At 33.9% G+C, this 20,005-nt stretch overlaps 2 protein-coding genes across 2 annotated transcripts; both read left to right on the top strand.

The window, feature by feature from the left end:
* The first annotated feature begins 14,785 nt into the window (after positions 1-14,785).
* On the top strand, positions 14,786-15,691 carry LOC11431901 (protein GLUTAMINE DUMPER 5). Its single transcript, XM_003588756.4, has one exon. It carries the CDS (start codon positions 14,903-14,905, stop codon positions 15,323-15,325), a length of 423 nt encoding a protein of 140 aa, XP_003588804.1. The 5' UTR covers positions 14,786-14,902; the 3' UTR covers positions 15,326-15,691.
* A 2,475-nt stretch (positions 15,692-18,166) lies between these two features.
* Positions 18,167-18,940, top strand: LOC11431451 (protein GLUTAMINE DUMPER 5). Its single transcript, XM_003588758.4, has one exon. It carries the CDS (start codon positions 18,382-18,384, stop codon positions 18,805-18,807), a length of 426 nt encoding a protein of 141 aa, XP_003588806.1. The 5' UTR covers positions 18,167-18,381; the 3' UTR covers positions 18,808-18,940.
* The last annotated feature ends 1,065 nt before the right edge of the window (positions 18,941-20,005 follow it).

The following is a 20,005-nucleotide window of genomic DNA, read 5'->3' as shown; positions in this document are numbered from 1 at the left end:
TGAAGAAGCAATCACTTTTATTTTTTGTTTTTATTAATATAATTAAGTTTTTTATTTTCTATCAAGAAATTAGATGTGTGTAATGGTTGGTTAATTATGAATGAAATCAAGCTTGCTTCATATCTTTCTTCTTTTCTTTAATTAATTATTTCTATATTTACTTTAAAAGTTAAACATTTCAATTTTCAATTGAATGTACACATTTTCATAAAATCTTACTATTTTAAACTCTTAAAGAGTATCATAAAATCTTACTCGTTAGCATTTTCTTTATTCTTTTTCTAGGCACATGATTCTGCAACATCTCTAAACTGTGCAATTAATTAATACGCATTGTTGCTGGATTTCAAGATGCTTTGACGTAGTTGATGGATACATATAACTCAACAGTTGTATCTTACAAGGTCACGATGAAGAGGTACAAATCACGAGTATATCGTGCGTCTGTGATATGTTAGCATCAAAACTGTTTTGATCAGACGACAAAGAAATAATGCACATGATAGGAAGTATAGTCACGTGTAATTCAGATCAGTTTCTTTTTGGCCTTTTTTTTTTTTCTTTTCTCCTTTTGTTTTTGCTTTTCTTCCCCGTACTACATCATTGCAAACTAGTTAAACTAGTTTTTCAAATTTCCCTCTTTGTTTCTAATCTTCTTCCTAGAATCTTTGCCTTCAATGGAAATCCATGATGGCAATGGATTACAGTCTTCTTCTATAAATACATTATTAACATGTAATATACACATATCTATAACTCTACATTCAAAACTTAAACATAAGAAATTCAATCATGGCTGCAAATAATGATCCAGTGGTGAATGAGTTGGAAGCAAAGATTCAAATTTGGATGTTAAGAAGGTTGGTAAGGAAGAGTCAGGGTCGGCACAAGGGGGATGCCACTAAAGCAAGGGCTTTAGGCCCCCGAGTTTTTCAAGCCCCATATTTGGTCTCATATTTGTCTTTAAAAATATTTTTGTACGTCAAATTTTATAAACATGTTCACTCAAAGCTCAAGTGGTATGTAAATGAAGAGTCTTAGTTCATGTTGCAAGTTCGATTTCAATGATAGCTATTTTATTGGTTATTTGTACCTTAAATTATTTTTGCCTTCATATTATTTTCAACCCACACGCACACACAACACACACACATATTAAAAAGGTCACGCACTAAGAAAGTTGATTATAGCGAAAGAGGATGTAATCGTATAATCTGACAAATCAAAATTTGATTTTTAGCGAACAAAATACTCATATTTATTTAGTGTCTGACACACATCATATAAAATTACTTTTCATCGAAAAAACTTATGGATTTTTTTTTTAATTTTGTCTTATTCTCTTTAAACACACTTGAAAGGCTTCTATTCAAATTTCGCTTTAGGCATAAAAATATATTGGGCCGTCCATGAGAGTATCGCAATTGTGTAGCCTTAATGTACAACAAAAATTGACATTATTAATCATGGGAGAAAAAGTTGAGGGAACCTCCAAGCAAAATTGATAAAATGAATAGAATCTTAAATAAAAAAATTAAATGCGCCATGTTGGTGTGTATCTTGAGAAGAACATTTGATGAGGAATTTAATCTGATTCAACATGGCTTGGAGATTCCCTTACGTAAAAGATTATATGAAATTTAGGACAAATATTCACTTTTGCAATCCATTAAAAAGATATATATGTGATTTCTTTTTTAGTAAACTAGGGCACCTCTTGACGAACATTATCGCTCTAAAAACTCTGAGATTTATTTAAAAGATATGAAATCAAAATATGTTGATTTCATATCATATTTTTAGATTTAGGAGAAATCAAATCAATCTATTAAATACATTTATATATGTTGCATATTTGAATCTAATATTAAGAGCCTGTTTGTTATATTTAACAAAAATAACATTTACACATGCACCATAATTCCTCTAAAGTTAAGGTCGATCTAAACATATATACATTCAAATCTAAAAGTCGATTAAAATCAACAAATAAAAGGAAAATCCACAATTACTTTGTTTCCACTTTGCATACATTGATAGCTCTCTTTTATCCCAATATATATTTGATGATGATTTACTCTCGTCAAGTAAACATCCACCCATGAGACACATTCCTCATTCACTATCCCCTTGGATGGGACCCAAGAACCCCTTGTGGCTCTCCCAATATAGTTAAGAGTCATTTTCTTTATTTTATTCTTCTCTCAAAATGTACAAAACTTAGCCCACTAAAAACGAGTAATTTAACAATTTATGGATTGTTTGTTTTGGATTTTTTTTTTTAAAAAAACTATTTTTTAACCAAAAAATCAATTTTTTTTTAGTGTTTGTTTCAGATTTTTTAAAATTCCATTTTGTTAAAAAAAAAAAAAATCATTTTTTGCCTCAAAATGAAAAGATATTTCTAGTAGGTTTTTCTAAAGAAAAAAAAATTCTAGTAACAAGGACTCAAATGCAAGAGCTTCAAATCATAAAAAAAAATCTCTATATTCTTTTAACGCAAAACGTTTTTTTCTTAAAAAAAAAAAAAACTTGAATAAACACACTCTTAATCTTTAAACTATAGTATTTTTGTCAATGGAACTCCCTATTATATAAAGGGAAATGTTAACCAGTGTCCGGGGATTAATATAGAAACTCTGCATTGAGAAATGATGAAAAATGGAATGTTCGACTTTAGAAAAATAAAAAAGTTGTTGTCTTTAATAAAAAAATTCTACTTTTAACGTTCTTAACTTACGGGCATCGGTTAACACAACCCTTATATAAATATCATAAGTAGTCTATAAAGTGTATATATATATATATATATATATATATATTGGTATGTTAATTTCTACTTTTAAGATATAATTATATATTTATATAATTTAAAGACTAATTGGTGGAGACATTTTATTATATATGCAAATGTCGAGTTCGAATCCGCTCCGGCTCCTCATTTATTTATTTTTAAAAGGTGAATTTTTAACCCTTAGACTACTTGATTTTTTTTATTGTTGTGGTGTGTCATACCCCAAATTTTGACCACTTTCCTCTATTCTTACCCATTTTATTCGTATTTTTAAAGTCGGGAATTTTTGTCGTTTCAGACGAAATTTTGACAAAGAGGTTACTTTGAAGTACCTCATTTTTTATTCCGAGTCGGACCCTCTTTTCTCTTTTTATTTTCTTTTATTAATTTTAATTTTAAGATTAGTTACTTTTTTTATATTTAATAATTTTTATTTTCGATCTTTTAATTTTATTTTTCTTTACATGATTTAGTTTAATTTGTTTTATTTTATTTCGTATTAGATTTATTTTATTTCTTTTTAATTAATTAGTGTAAAAAAAAAATAAAGTGTCAATAGGTCCAAAATAAAATGTACAAGGTCTAAAAAAAATTTCAAGTCAAGTGTCAACTTTAACATTCCTTTTTAAAAATTCACCATAATTGTCCATCATTTCCATTAAACCATTTTTCCTTTTTTCATCAACCTCCTCACCTATAAATAGAGCCCTCATTCCACACAATTTGACACCAAAAAGTTCTCTTGAGTTGTCAATGAACTTTTCTCTCTTCTCCCTATTTAGCTTGTGTTAACGAGCTATTCTTTTCTTCTCCCTTTTTTTCTGTCCCTTCGGTAGTCCATTTCTTTTATTTTCTTGCATTTTTATTTCTTTTTAGCATTTTTACATTTTTATTTTATTTCTATTTAGCATTTTAATTATTGTTATTTATTTTCCAGCAATTAGAATGTATTTAGGTCCAATGTAAATATAAATGAGAAAAGTGTGTGGGTGTGTGTGTCCTTTTATTTCCTTACCGCCTTAGATATATCAAAAAAATGCAAAAAAATTAGATTAGAGATTTTGTGGTGATCCAACGTCACTACAAAAATCCACACGCTTTTATTTTTATTGCTCCGTTAGTTTAATTTTCATTTATTATTCAAAAACAACAAAAACATGCAAAACTCCAAAAATATTTTCTTAATAAACCTTGGCTTGTAACCCAAGTTGCTTTTCCTTTTATTTTTCTTAATCAAATGTTTAATTGAATTAATATTCATAATAGACTTGATTTCTTTGTAATTAAAATTCGACCAACCTCACCTTATTTTATCTCATGCCTTGAGGCCTCTTTCTCTTCTAAAAACCCATTTTCAAAAAATCTTAAAATCAACCTAACCCAACAAAAAGAAACTTTTTAGGTGAACTACATTGGTTTTGATCCCTTTTCTTTAAGGGTATGTAGGCATAGGATTTTTATCCTTCCAAATCAAATAAAAATAACCAAAAACATACTTCTTCTCCCCCCATTCTTTCACTTAGATTTTTATGTAATAATTTTCAAATAACCAATGAATTTAGCACAAGATAAATTAGGTAAGAGGTTCCTACGGAATACCGTAGACGCTTAGGGTGCTAGCACCTTCCCTTCGCGTAACCAACCCCCGAATCCAAAGTCTCGATAAGGGTTTTTACTCATTTTTTCCCTTCCCACGAATAAAAATCGAGAGTTCAAAGATTGACGATTCAAATCAATTAATGGCTTGATATCCGAAAATCACGAGCACAGAAATGGCGACTTCACTGGGGACTTTGTCCTACGCGGGTTAAACCCACCTTACTTTCTTTATACTTGTGCTTCATTATTTCTTATGCCTTGTAAATACATGCCTAAATGTTATTGTTTTCACGTGAGTGGTGAGATAAGCTCTACACCCGAGCTTCAGGGAAATGTAAGATAGGAGTGGTAGACTCATAGTGGCATACCGAGAGTATACTTGTGTCTTGTCACACGTGAGATAACCACACTTAGCAAAGGAGCTTGAAGTTATATATGTCGGCGTGTGTTTTCACGTTTAGACTTTATCACTCTTAAGTTTCCAATGAAGCTAAGGACCTTTAGTAACCCTTAACCCATCTTGGCCTTTTAGGACGTAGTGCGGTGGCTAACCGGGTGTTTTCTCGGAACTAGTCGACATGCGATACTACACTCAAATGAGACTTTCCTATGAACGTTGTTGGACCGGGTGTTTTCTCGGTATCCGATAATATTCGGAAGTGGTCGAGGACTTTAGGAACCTTGGTAGAACCCGTAATACAGGTACAATTTGAAACCATAGTCCTTACCAAATGGCGTTGTTACCCTTGACTCCAACATTGTGGAACTTAACCTCACCGTGTATTCTTTGTACTTTAGCATAACCATGCATACATGCATTCATTCATAAACAACTTTTTTCCATCAAAAATTGAAGGACTTAGACAAGTTTTTGTAAACATCAAGGCTTTGGACTTTTTAAGAATGATCACCAAGAGATACAACTTCAAAAAAAATCTTAACTAAGCTTTAGTTGTTGTTAAGAACTTTTTCCTTGGTTTCGTTCTTAACTTTTGAAAAAGAACCTATTGCAATATCTTTACAATTTTCAAATGAAACTATGTTCCTCTACAATGTTTACAATTCACTTTGATAAGTCCTTCAAAAATTTTTTTATCTATTTTTGCATAAGCATATCATGCATCGTTTTGCATTCATAGTTTTGTAGTTCATGTCTCATATTTTGTTTCTACCTACAAAAGGTCAATCCATCAGTAAAGTGGTCCAATGTCTTCATCCAAGTTCGGCTCGCATATGCAGACACTCGTGCAAACAGGAAAAATGGATCGACTTGAGCAAGAGGTCCACGAGCTTCGTGGAGAGGTAACAACACTTCAGGCTGAGGTAGAGAAGTTAACTAGCCTAGTATCTTCATTGATGGCTACAAAGGATCCACCGCTTGTTCAGCAAAGGCCTCAGCTACTATGTCAGCCAACATGCATGAAACGACCTCGACAACAGGGTTCTCAACCGCTTATTCCTCAAAATCAGGTCCGAAAAGCATCTCAGTGTGACCCAATTCCGGTGAAATATGCGAATTTGCTTCCCATTTTGCTTAAGAAGAACCTTGTTCAAACCCTGCCACCTCCTCGGGTGTCGAATCCGCTGCCATTTTGGTATCGCCCTGACCTCAACTGTGCATTCCATCAAGGGGCACCAGGTCATGACATTGAGCAGTACTGTCCTTTGAAGGAACAAGTTCAGAAGTTGATTGAAAATAATGTCTGGTCCTTCAATGACCCTGATGTAAAAGTGCTACTTCAACAACAACATATGTCTTCCCGCTCTGTTGCCGCTGTTATGCCCATCACGAATGTTGTCCGAAATTCGAGTTATCAGCCCCAGTTTCAGGAATATCAACAACAACCTCGACAACAAGCTTCGGGACAACCACAGTTTGATCTGATTCCCATGAAATATGCAGTGTTGCTTCCCGATTTGCTTAGGAGAAAGCTTGTCCAGACCAAACCACCTCCTCGTATGCCTAAGAAATTGTCAGCTGGGTATAGGCCCGACCTCTCTTGTGTCTTCCATCAAGTTTGAACTCTGACATGCAAGTTAATCCGCTATCGGATCTTGGTCACATGGAATGTTTAGTTGCAATTGGGTCTTTGCTGATGTTTATTTCTACTACTCATTTGTCAATTAATATGTTTGTTTGTTGCTTTATGTTTTTTTTCAAAAAAATCCTTTCGTCCCACCCGAGGCGAAAGTGAATTTGTTTAGGGCTTTTTGCTTTATGTATTTTCATCATTAATGAAAGGTCGTCTCGATCCCGACTTTGTTTTTATTTTGTGCTTTTTCTGGAAAAATGGTAATACAAAAAACCAAAAAATTCTTTTTCTTTAATCATTTCCACATATCTGCATAATCATAATGTTTATATCAATAATCAAATCATGCATTAATAAACCCGTTGAACACTTTAACCATGTACTCTCTCTCGACCTTGAGTTCTTTGTATCTGAGGCTTAAGAAGAGGATGATGAAGAAACTTCCACTGAGATTTCTCGCCTACTAGGGCATCTTGGCCGTCGAAGCTGCAAATATCAAGAAAGATTGTCCCGAAGAGGACTTTCATGTACAAAGACTGGCACGAGATGTCATCATCTGTCTTGCAGGGATATTGTACTTCATGCACACTATAACAGGGGCAGCCCCCCCGCCATCCCTTAGTATGCAATATAAAGCAGTGCCCCACATGGAGGTCAAAGTCCTGTCAACGGAAGTTCCAATGAAAGCTAAACTTGATTGAATTTAAAAGTGTTATTGCCGTATGTCGTGGACAGTTATATCAAAAGGATAAAGCAAGTATTCAACAAAGAAGGCTCGTCCCCGTGATTGTCAAGAAAGTGGCTTTGTACTCAAAAATATGCTACCAAATTCTAGGGGCAGATGGATGCCAAATTACAAAGAATGGCGGTAAACTTGTATGTCCTGTGAATATCGATGCAATCAAGAAATACTTTGTTAAAATGAAAAAGCTCGATAAGTCGCAAACCTGAAAAGGAGGCTTAGGCAAAAAAGAGCGTCTCGATGGACTGAAAACCCGAAAGGGCGGTCCATGCAAAAGTTAGAGACATATAAAAAGATGATAAAAAAAATGTTTATCTTGATAGGTTGAAACCCGCAAGGGCGATCTATGCAAAAGTTAAGGATTATGACAAAGTAACTGCATCTGGTCGGACATGACTCACTTGGGGCATTTCAGCTGTCAAAAGACCTCCGGCTCATTGCAAGGTAATTGCACCAAATCATATATGATTCATCTGGGGTATCTTAGCTGTTAAAGGGCTTCCGATCTGAAGCGTCTGCAAATCAAAGACTCAGAACAGTGGAATTCAAAGTCGGTAGAGGAAACAATAGTTATTGTGTTCAATGTACCTTTTCCATATAATTACCATTTTCCAAACTCCTTTTAAAATCTGTGGAGCCACACCTTTGGCAGGCCACCACTCCATTTACATTAATTTGAGCCTGTGCCCATTTATTTGAAATTCTCATTTATTCTGTTTGCAAATTTTTCTTCTATTTTTGATGTTAATACCTAAAGCAAAAAAAAAAAAAAATCTTTTAAAAACTTTTTTCATGTCTTCTGAAAAGCATAAACAACAGGTACATCTTCTTTGAACTTATGGGTAGGTGAAACATACATCAACATCCGTCTCAAGTACAGTTAAACTCTACAAGGTAAGCATGACCAAAAGTTGTGAGATGACCTCTGTCAAAAAATATATATATACAAAAAAAAAAAAAAAAAAAAAAGCTCGCTAAGATGAAAACCCGAAAGGGCGGCTTAAGCAAAAAATGAGCGTCCTGGTGGACTGAAAACCCGAAAGGGCGGTCCAGGCAAAAATTAGGGGGCATACAAAAAAAAGAATATATTCCCGGTGGATTGAAAACCCGAAAGGGCGGTCCAGGCAAAAGTTAGGGACTAAAAAAAAAAAAAAAAATTGAAATGAAAAAGACAGAGGCATCACCGCTCAAGTGGGTCGTTTGGAAGAATCACTTTGTACTGATTTACAAATGACAACTTCTGCCAAGTGGTTAGATGAAATGGCGTCTTCTGCCATAATGATTTAAATGTTGGCAACTTCTGTCTGTGCTTTGATTGATGACGATTTCTGCTGGTGGTTTGAAGAAATGGCGGCTTCTGCCATAATGATTGATTGATGGGTTTCATCCCGAGAAATGGCGACTTTTGCCTATGTTTTGATTGAAGGCAACTCATGCCAATGGTTTGTTTAAATGGCGACTTCTGCCTATGTTTTGATTAAGGGCAACATCTGCCAGAATGGTTGATTGATGGGTTTCACCCCGAGAAATGGCGACTTTTGCCTATGCTTTGATTGATGGCAACTCATGCCAATGGTTTGTTTAAATGGCGACTTCTGCCTGTGCTTTAATTGATGACAACTTCTGCCAGGTTTATGATCGGTGGGCTTTATCCCCAAGGAATGATTACTCCACCATCAATGGTCTGTTTATTGGGTCGTATCCCATCAAAGTTATGCCTAATGGGATGTTACCTCTTTAGTAGCCTGATTATGGAGTTTGTTACCTCTTCAGTGGTATGGTTATAAGGTGTGACCCTGCCGTTGGTTTTGATTAGTGGGCAGTTACCTCTTCAGTGGTTGAATCAACGTTTTTGTTACCTCTTCAGTGGTATGGTTATAAGGGGTGACCCCGCCGTTGGTTTTGTTTAGTGGGCAGTTACCCCTTCAGTGGTTGAGTAAATGGTTTGTTACCTTTGTTACCTCTTCGACGGTATAATTGATGGGCCGTTCCCCTTTAGCGGTATGATTCATGGGCAGTTACCCCTTCAGTGGTTGAATCAAGTTTTGCTATCTCTTCAGTGGTATGGTTATAAGGCGTGCCCCCTACCGTTTGGTTTGAACATGGGTTTTTACCCCGTAAGTTGGTTTGGACATGGGTCGTATCCCATCAGTAGTTTGAATATGGATTTTACCCCATCAGTTGGGTGACTGTTGGGTCGTATCCCCATGAGCAGTTTGATTATTGGGTTGTATCCCTATCATTGATTTGATTATTGGGTTTTGCCCCCATCATTAGTTTGATTATTGGTTTGTTCTCCTATCAGGGGTTTGATTTTGAGCTTTACCCCACTAACGTTTTGTTTGGAGAGCTATACCCCGTCAGTGTTTGACTCACCTCCTGTATTGGTATCCCCGTGGAAGATTCTCGAGTGTTTGTGCTGCAATGCCGGGCTATTTCCTTTTAGGACCTGTCCAAATCTTGTCTCAACAGTCTTCCGTTGTACTGTTATATTTGTCTCGTACATGTTCATTCATTCATGCATAGATAGCATGCACACAAATATCATTCATGCATGGTTGCATTATTACCAAGTGTCTTATTTCAGTGTATCCTGTAAAAAGTATCATCCCCAATGTGTTTGATTCAAGTTTGTCACCAGTTAAAGTTTATTTCAAGTGGCAGGTCCCACCGAGCAATCTTTGTGTCAATTCAGTTTAGCTCCCCAGTAACATTTGTAAGCTATCCTCGTACCGGTAACAGGTGACTTTCATATTGTTGGTCGTTACCCCAGTAAAGGTAATTGACAGTATTTTCTTTTCGTATGTTGGTCGTTACCCAATAAAGGTAATTGACGGTATTTCCTTTCCGTATATCGGTCGTTATCCGAGTCGAGGTAACTGACGGTATTTCCTTTTTGATTGTTGGTCGTTATCCGAGTTGAGGTAACTGACGGTATTTCCTTTCCGTATGATGGTTGTTATCCGAGTTGAGGTAACTGACGGTATTTCCTTTCCGTATGTTGGTCGTTATTCGAGTCGAGGTAACTGACGGTATTTCCTTTTTGAATGTTATTCGATACCCCAGTAAAGGTAATTGACAGTATTTTCTTTTCGTATGTTGGTCGTTACCTAGTAAAGGTAATTGACGGTATTTCCTTTCCGTATATTGGTCGTTATCCGAGTCGAGGTAACTAACGGTATTTCCTTTTTGAATGTTGGTCGTTATCCGAGTTGAGGTAACTGACGGTATTTCCTTTTTGAATGTTGGTCGTTATCCGAGTTGAGGTAACTGACGGTATTTCCTTTCCGTATGTTGGTCGTTATCCGAGTTGAGGTAACTGACGGTATTTCCTTTCCGTATGTTGGTCGTTATCCGAGTTGAGGTAACTGACGGTATTTCCTTTTTGAATGTTGGTCGTTATCCGAGTTGAGGTAACTGACGGTATTTCCTTTCCGTATGTTGGTCGTTATCCGAGTTGAGGTAACTGACGGTATTTCCTTTCCGTATGTTGGTCGTTATCCGAGTTGAGGTATTTCCTTTCCGTATGTTGGTCGTTATCCGAGTTGAGGTAACTGACGGTATTTCCTTTCCGTATGTTGGTCGTTATCCGAGTTGAGGTAACTGACGGTATTTCCTTTTTGAATGTTGGTCGTTATCCGAGTTGAGGTAACTAACGGTATTTCCTTTCCGTATGTTGGTCGTTATCCGAGTTGAGGTAACTGACGGTATTTCCTTTTTGAATGTTGGTCGTTATCCGAGTTGAGGTAACTGACGGTATTTCCTTTCCGTATGTTGGTCGTTATCCGAGTTGAGGTAACTGACGGTATTTCCTTTTTGAATGTTGGTCGTTATCCGAGTTGAGGTAACTGACGGTATTTCCTTTTTGAATGTTGGTCGTTATCCGAGTTGAGGTAATTGACAGTATTTCCTTCCGTATGTTGGTCTTTACCTCAGTAAAGGTAAGTGATGATACTCATGTTCGTATGTTCGTCTTTACCACAGTAACGGTAATAAAATAATATTTCCTCCCCAATGATATCTATCAGTTTTTTCCCCAGTCAATGTATTTTTGTCGTCCTTGCATTCATACTTGCATCGCAGACATTCATACCAGTATATTCATAAGCATTGCATTCTCAGCATTTCAACTGGTCAAAAATTGGTGTACTTAGTATTTAAGTCTCTTCGACCCATTGATTTAAAATTTTCATTTTTTTTTAAATCTCCGTGACGGAGAAACTTAAATAGGGGCATCTGTCATACCCCAAATTTTGACCACTTTCCTCTATTCTTACCCATTTTATTCGTATTTTTAAAGTCGGGAATTTTCGTCGTTTCAGACGAAATTTTGACAAAGAGGTTACTTTGAAGTACCTCATTTTTTATTCCGAGTCGGACCCTCTTTTCTCTTTTAATTTTCTTTTATTAATTTTAATTTTAAGATTAGTTACTTTTTTTATATTTAATAATTTTTATTTTCGATCTTTTAATTTTATTTTTCTTTACATGATTTAGTTTAATTTGTTTTATTTTATTTCGTATTAGATTTATTTTATTTCTTTTTAATTAATTAGTGTAAAAAAAAAATAAAGTGTCAATAGGTCCAAAATAAAATGTACAAGGTCTAAAAAAAATTTCAAGTCAAGTGTCAACTTTATCATTCCTTTTTAAAAATTCACCATAATTGTCCATCATTTCCATTAAACCATTTTTCCTTTTTTCATCAACCTCCTCACCTATAAATAGAGCCCTCATTCCACACAATTTGACACCAAAAAGTTCTCTTGAGTTGTCAATGAACTTTTCTCTCTTCTCCCTATTTAGCTTGTGTTAACGAGCTATTCTTTTCTTCTCCCTTTTTTTCTGTCCCTTCGGAATAAGTCCCTTCGGAATTTTGTCCCTTCGGTAGTCCATTTCTTTTATTTTCTTGCATTTTTATTTCTTTTTAGCATTTTTACATTTTTATTTTATTTCTATTTAGCATTTTAATTATTGTTATTTATTTTCCAGCAATTAGAATGTATTTAGGTCCAATGTAAATATAAATGAGAAAAGTGTGTGGGTGTGTGTGTCCTTTTATTTCCTTACTGCCTTAGATATATCAAAAAAATGCAAAAAAATTAGATTAGAGATTTTGTGGTGATCCAACGTCACTACAAAAATCCACACGCTTTTATTTTTATTGCTCCGTTAGTTTAATTTTCATTTATTATTCAAAAACAACAAAAACATGCAAAACTCCAAAAATATTTTCTTAATAAACCTTGGCTTGTAACCCAAGTTGCTTTTCCTTTTATTTTTCTTAATCAAATGCTTAATTGAATTAATATTCATAATAGACTTGATTTCTTTGTAATTAAAATTCGACCAACCTCACCTTATTTTATCTCATGCCTTGAGGCCTCTTTCTCTTCTAAAAACCCATTTTCAAAAAATCTTAAAATCAACCTAACCCAACAAAAAGAAACTTTTTAGGTGAACTACATTGGTTTTGATCCCTTTTCTTTAAGGGTATGTAGGCATAGGATTTTTATCCTTCCAAATCAAATAAAAATAACCAAAAACATACTTCTTCTCCCCCATTCTTTCACTTAGATTTTTAGGTAATAATTTTCAAATAACCAATGAATTTAGCACAAGATAAATTAGGTAAGAGGTTCCTACGGAATACCGTAGACGCTTAGGGTGCTAGCACCTTCCCTTCGCGTAACCAACCCCCGAATCCAAAGTCTCGATAAGGGTTTTTACTCATTTTTTCCCTTCCCACGAATAAAAATCGAGAGTTCAAAGATTGACGATTCAAATCAATTAATGGCTTGATATCCGAAAATCACGAGCACATGGTGGTCGGGGTTTGAACCTCGTACATTGCATATATTATGCATTCTTCCTACCAACTGAGTTAAACTCACGAGGACATTAAACTACTTGATTATAGATATAGTAGAAGTTTTTGTAAAAAAAAAAAAAAAAAATATAGTGAAAGTTTAAAAACTAAATGGATGTTTTATTCGGCAAGAAACATTCCTTTTCAAGGTGCAATGCTAGTAATGGTGGAAAAGGTTAAAGAATATTGACATTACCTCATTCATGCTAGTGCATTATATTCTCAAAGAATTATTATTATAAATCAACTTTTATTCTTTTATTTTGTGATCCCCACTCTTGACAATGCGATTGTCTCATTACATCATCTTGTCTCGTTGAGGTAGTGACATTTCAATCCCATTTGTGCAAATTAACGATACCACGGCTGAAAATTTGATTCTAACTATACTACGGCCACATTTACACTACTGACATGAGATTCTTAAATTATATATGAAGAAACAATAGAATATTTCCAACTCATGAATTCTTACCACTAAAACTTGAGTAATGAAAAAATTGTGTAATTCAATGAGTAAATAATCAGGGGATATATGAGGCTTGATGGTTAGGGTTTGAATTAAAAAATTGAGTGATAAGACAATAAAAGGTTCCATTTCTACTACCAAAATAAAACTAACAATATTGTTTTATATTTTTTTTAAAAGGTTTTGCTAACCGGTGCTCTTAGGACAATGGTTAAGGAAATCAAAAAAAGAAAGTTTTAGGTTAAAAATATCACTTTTTATACTTTTGAGAAGTTGAATGCACAAGTTCCAATGCAAGATTGCTATATTTCTTCCTTAACCATTGCTCTGAGGGCACTGGTTAGCATTTCCCTTTTTTAAAATAGAAAATGTTAATTGTAATGTTAGTATTTCTTTCTTGTCAGACTTTAAACTCCACAAGTTAATCCCTTTTTTCAAAATGAAAAAAACTTCTTTAGTACCCGATCTCAAACTTTTTTTGAATGTAAGGACTTGGACTCTAGACATGATCTCAAATAATATTGTATATATCTAAAAATAGTTATGTTGTTAGCCAAGAACGGCAAGCAGTCGAATTAAGGTTTAGCCGAATGAGAAATAGTGAAATTCAAAAGCAATCGAATACGATATATATGAATCTTTCTCAAGTCTAATAAAGTTAACGTAGTTCCTTGAAATGTTAGAACTAATAAAGAAACATAAAACTTGATAATTCAACGTTTCGCACATTAGAGATAAATAAAATTTGATAGAAAATTATCATATATTCATAGATTGAAATCATGTAGTACAAGCAAAATAGTTACTAAAGAAAAATCATGTACCATTCGTTAGAGAAATCATGTACTAACTACCAAATGATTCGATTACTTAAGAAAAATAAATAATAAATATTTTAGGCGATAAATATTTGGTTTTATCTAATATGCACAAGTAAAATAGTTTTGCACCATGCATACATATCTATTTCACCGTCGGATCAAAAAGTGATATCATTTCTTAGTTAATTTAATATTGGTGAAATTTAATAATCCAATGATAAAAATTAATATAATACATGACTTGTTTCACTTCTACACCTTAGAATCAGTCTAAATAAATATTTAAAACATATGAGCATTTGAATCATAAGAAGGAATATTTAACTTTAAAAAAGCTAGATACAATAGGTGAATCCATTTTCTCACTTATTATTATGCCATGCTCCTCAGTTAATAAGTTAATAATCTTCCTCTGCATGGATGTTGGCCATTATAAATACCTACATCCCCATGTCTTAGCTCACATACTTCACCCTCTTTCCTTTCCCTTCTACTACACCTAAATCTTCCTCTTCCTAACAAAATAGTTTCTTTTTTCTTTCTAAAACAAATTGTACAAAAACAAAGAAGACAAAATGAGGACTATACCCACCACAATGCTAAACACACACCCCAACAACACCCCCGCAACTATTACTCCCTCCTTATGGCACACTCCAATCCCATATCTCTTTGGAGGACTAGCAGCCATTATGGGACTCATAGCCTTGGCGTTGTTGGCACTAGCATGCTCTTTTTGTAAACTCTCAAGGAACAACCAAGATGGGGACCACAATGACTTGGACAACAAAGAGAGTGACCCTCAAACTAAGGAACCCATCAAGTCCTACGAAGAGAAGGTCCTTGTAATTATGGCTGGGAATGAGAAACCAACATTCTTGGCTACCCCTGTAGTTTTTTCCATCATTGACAAAGATATTGACAACCTTGTACTTGTTCCAACTACTTCCACTTCACAAGAAAATGAAGGTTCTTGTTCTTCACAACATAGGCAGTGATTGTGTTTCACTAGCTAGTTGGTTAGTAAAATCATGTGGTAGATACTAGTGGTAGGTGTTAGTATGGTGTTGCGGCTGTAGAAAATCCAAGTCAAGTGATAGATAGTTGGATCCTTTTCCGTTATTAGCGAAATCTCAGTCGTTGAATTAATCTAATATTTATGCGATCAATGTTATTAGTCGCGTAGAATTGAAATTAGAGATTAAGTGTGGATGAGTTATGAGAAGAATTTTTATTTTTAATCTACCATCATTTGGTACACTACTTTTTGGTCTCTTTATATGGTGATAGGGATTGGAATTTTAGGAGTTTTCCTCTCATTCCAAGGACCAGCCAATTGCATCTTCTTCTTGAATGTGCTCTAATTTTTCGCTTGTCTCGAAAAGCATAACTAGATTTTTTATTATGAGCATAACTAAAAATAAAGTTATGAAAATGCTTGTAAATGTCCGTAAAGTTTAAAGATATTTGATGTGTCGGAACACAGGTCTGAATATGAGATTCTCCGCTTCTCAAGATTTTACGTGTTTGATTTTAACTACTAGATTGTTAGACAAAATTGATAATTAATTTATAGGCAAAATTAGATAAAAAATGACAATTTATAAACTAAATTGATGGTTTATTCAGGAAGAAACATTCCTTTTTAAGGTGCAATGGTGAAAGAGATTAAATAATATTTGACATTAGCTCGTTCATGTTTGTGCATTAAATTCTCAAAGAATTATTGTTATAAATCAACTTTTATTCTTTTATTTTGTGATCCCCACTCTTGACAATTCAATTGTCTCATGACATCATCTTGTCTCCTTGAGATGGAGAGAGACATTTCAAACGTTTGCACTCTTCTTCTCTCATAACCCATTTGTGCAACTTAACGATAATTAACATCAATTCAAAATTGATTCTTACACACTACGGGCACATTTACACTACACATGAGATTCTTAAATTATATATGAGAAAATGATAGAATATTTCCAGCTTATAAATTTGTACCACTAAAACTTGAGTAATAAGAAAATTGTGTAATCCAATAAGTAAATAATTAAGGGGATATATGTGTGCGGCATGATCTGTGAAGCCTGGATACGAGATACGATACGGATACGATACTGCACCGATACGCCGATACGGAAAAATTTCAAAAATCAAGATACGATACGGCTGGGATACGTTAAAAAAAAAATTATATAATTAAATTTACAATATAATTATAACCATTTTTTTAATATGCAAGTATATTAACAAACACAAGAAACCAGACTCGTAGCACATTAACATAAATATAAATAATATTGACGATTAAAAGAGTGGTCATTAGTCAATTACATACGCAATATATACCAAAAAGAGCACCATCAGTGCTATACATCAATGCTACACTATATATAAAAAGAACTTGTTAGTGTTATACTATATCGATCCAAAAAAGAATCACTATATCCAAAAAAAAAAAAAGAACACATCACTACTAAGAGTTAACACAAACAAGTAACTAACGTTTACATCTCCTCTCCTCCATTCCCATCATCAAGATACAAATCAACTTCCAAATCCGGTTCATCCAAAGACAACTCTGCTAACTCAATTCCAACATCATCAAGTGGTTCACACATTCTTGATTGTCCTTTCTTATATCCATCTTCTTTCCTTGACAATAGTCGAAGATTAGTATGCACATAACCAAATTTTCTACCCTTTTTGGATCCATTTTGTTTCTTTTCAAAGAATGGATAAAAGAGAAAGTACTCAAATTTCTCTCACAACAGGAGGAAGAACAAGGTTACACAAGAAGCTTTAAAGCAAGCTTTTGGATAGTTTGACGGTGGCCAAAGTGGACAGCGACCACTTTGGAAGAAAAAGTTGAAACCCTAATTTCTTAGAAAGGGAAAGATGCAATTGGTTGTGTGGTGTGGTGTGGGTCGTACTGGCACCAAAGATAGATAAAGGAAATGTATATATATTATAGTAATATAATGTTTTTATTCTTATTTTTTAAAATAAAAAAAAAACAGAAATCAAAATAATATAAAAAAAAACACAAGTATCCGTGCGTATCGGGATGTATCGCAAAGTATCGGATAATTATTTTTTTAAAAAATAAAATTTAATATTTGGATACTCTCCGGATACGTATCAGGAAGTATCGGACATGTATCGGTGCAGGATACGCAGGGGATACAATACGTCATCCATTTTAAAGTATCGGGGCTTCACAGGGCATGATGGTTAGAGTGTGAGAGTTAAAAATTTGAGTGATAGAGTTCATGTGAGCTCAGCGCTCACATGACAAATGTTAATGTATAATATAATAGGAGTCGGAGTTTCTCTAGCCGCTTTGCTGTTTAAAAAAAAAAAAATATTGAGTGATAGAAAAGTTGAAGGTACGGTTTCCACCGTGAAAGTAAAACCAACAATATTGTTTAGATAAAAAAAAAATAGTGAAGTTCTCGATCAAGAATAGAAAGTAGATGAATGAAGAATTAGCCGAATCTGCTATAATCAAAAAAAGAATACTTGAATTCAAAAATAGTTGAATATAAGATAGGTGAATCTTTCTCAAGTTCATTAAAATTCAAACATGTTGTGGGAGTGTCGGAACTAGTCAAAGACACGTGAAACTGAACAATTTAATGTTTTATTCGTAAGAGAGATATAAAATTTGACAGAGTTATCCTAGCCAAAGATTGAATTCATACATAGTACTACATTAATGATTCGAATACATAAGAATCGACAAATATTTTAGGCAATAATGAATTATTTAAAGATGTAAATCAAAAGAAGGAAAATTGAAATTTAAAAAAGCTGGCTACAGTTAGAAAATAGGTGAATCCACTTTCTCACTTATTATGTCATGTCCCCTCAATTAATCTTCTTCTTCATGGATGTTGGCCATTATAAATACCTACCTCCCCATGTCTTCTTTCCCAAGCTTACACCCTTCACCCTCTTTCCTTTCCCTTCTACTACACCTAAATCTCTCTCTTCCTAACTAAATCGTTTTTTCCTTCCTAAAATCAATAGTACAAAAACAAAGAAAGAAGACAAAATGAGGAGTATACCCACCAAATTGCTAAACACACACCCTAACATCACCCCAACAACTATTCCTCACTCCTTATGGCACACTCCAATGCCATATCTCTTTGGAGGACTAGCTGCTATTATAGGTCTCATAGCCTTGGCGTTATTGGTACTAGCATGCTCATATTGTAGACTCTCAAGGGACAACCAAGATGAGGATCATAGTGCTTTGGACAACAAAGAAAGTGACCCTCAAACTAAGAAACCTGTCAAGGTTTATGAAGAGAATATCCTTGTCATTATGGCTGGTAATGAGAACCCAACATTCTTGGCTACCCCTGTAGTTTTGTCCATCATTAACAATGAAATTGACAACCTTGTACTTGTTCCAGCTACTTCCACTTCACAAGAAAATGAAGTAGGTTCTTGCTCTTCACAACATAGACAATGATTGTGTTTCATTACCTAGTTTGTTGGTAAAGTCATGTGGTAGGTGTTACTAGTATGGTGTTGAGGCCATAGAAAATCCAAGTCCATTGACAGATAGTTGGATTATCTACAGATGTTAGCAAAATCTCTTGAATTAATCTAATATCAAAATGTTGTGATTTGATAATTTGTTATTTATTTTTAATCTTCCATCATTCACTACTCTCTCTGCTTCTTTTTGGTCTTTCTATATTTTGCGTTGGTTTTGCTTTTGCCTTTAAAGATATTTGCTGAAGAAATGAGTGCAGAATTTAACTGTTTAAGGTTATAGGAGCTGGATTTTGGGAGTTTTCCTCTCACTCTAACGACTAGCCAATGCATCTTCTTGAATGTGCTCGAATTTTTTGCTTGTATTAAAAAGCATAACTGATTTTTTATTAGAAAATAGTGTATTTATTAATTTTTAAATGTTTGATTTGTTTCTATGATCGCTGCTCACACACAAATGATAGAATCTGAGTACTAAACGCGGTCAATGCTTTCAGCTTAATAATTTCGTCAATTAAGTTAGAATTGATGAACGAGAAAAATTCATTTTAAACTCCTAAGTAATACTCTTAATGCACTTGTTACCATGATCCATAAAATTAATAACTTTTGTATGCATGCTAGCTGAATTAAAGATTTAAATATTTTTTTTAGGGATGTTGTTTATAATTCTTATTAATTTTTATTCAATTTTAAATCCTTACAAAAAATGTCATTTCTCGTTATAAAATTATACAAGACCAATTTAAAAATCAAATATTTAAAAAAATATTTGTACAAGGTTACAAACTATAATGAGTTAAATAATTTATTTAGGGATAAATGAAAACTACAGTAATTTTCGTTGAGATAAAATTCATTACCCAACGGTTCTAAATTGTTGCCTTTACATCTTGTTGCTATATAAATACCAGTAGAGAATTACGAGTTGGCTAATCCACATTAATTTCCACTATGTCATACTTAGCATTATTGATTTTCAAGCCACATACAATCTCAGAATACACGGTAAATTTGCAGAATCACCTTTTTAAAATAGCAAAATAGTTGCATCCTGAAAGATGATATCTCAATTTTTCTCAACTGTTGTGGACTTTCAATTTTCCTTGTACTTAGGTTAATATTTTAAATTGGGCACTTTTTGCTATATGATCACTATGTAGCTGCTTGGC

Source organism: Medicago truncatula, chromosome 1 (genome assembly GCF_003473485.1).
Source record: "Medicago truncatula cultivar Jemalong A17 chromosome 1, MtrunA17r5.0-ANR, whole genome shotgun sequence".
Taxonomy (NCBI): Eukaryota; Viridiplantae; Streptophyta; class Magnoliopsida; order Fabales; family Fabaceae; genus Medicago; species Medicago truncatula.
The sequence above is the reverse complement of the archived record's forward strand: the minus strand, read 5'-3'. Positions and strand labels throughout refer to the sequence as shown.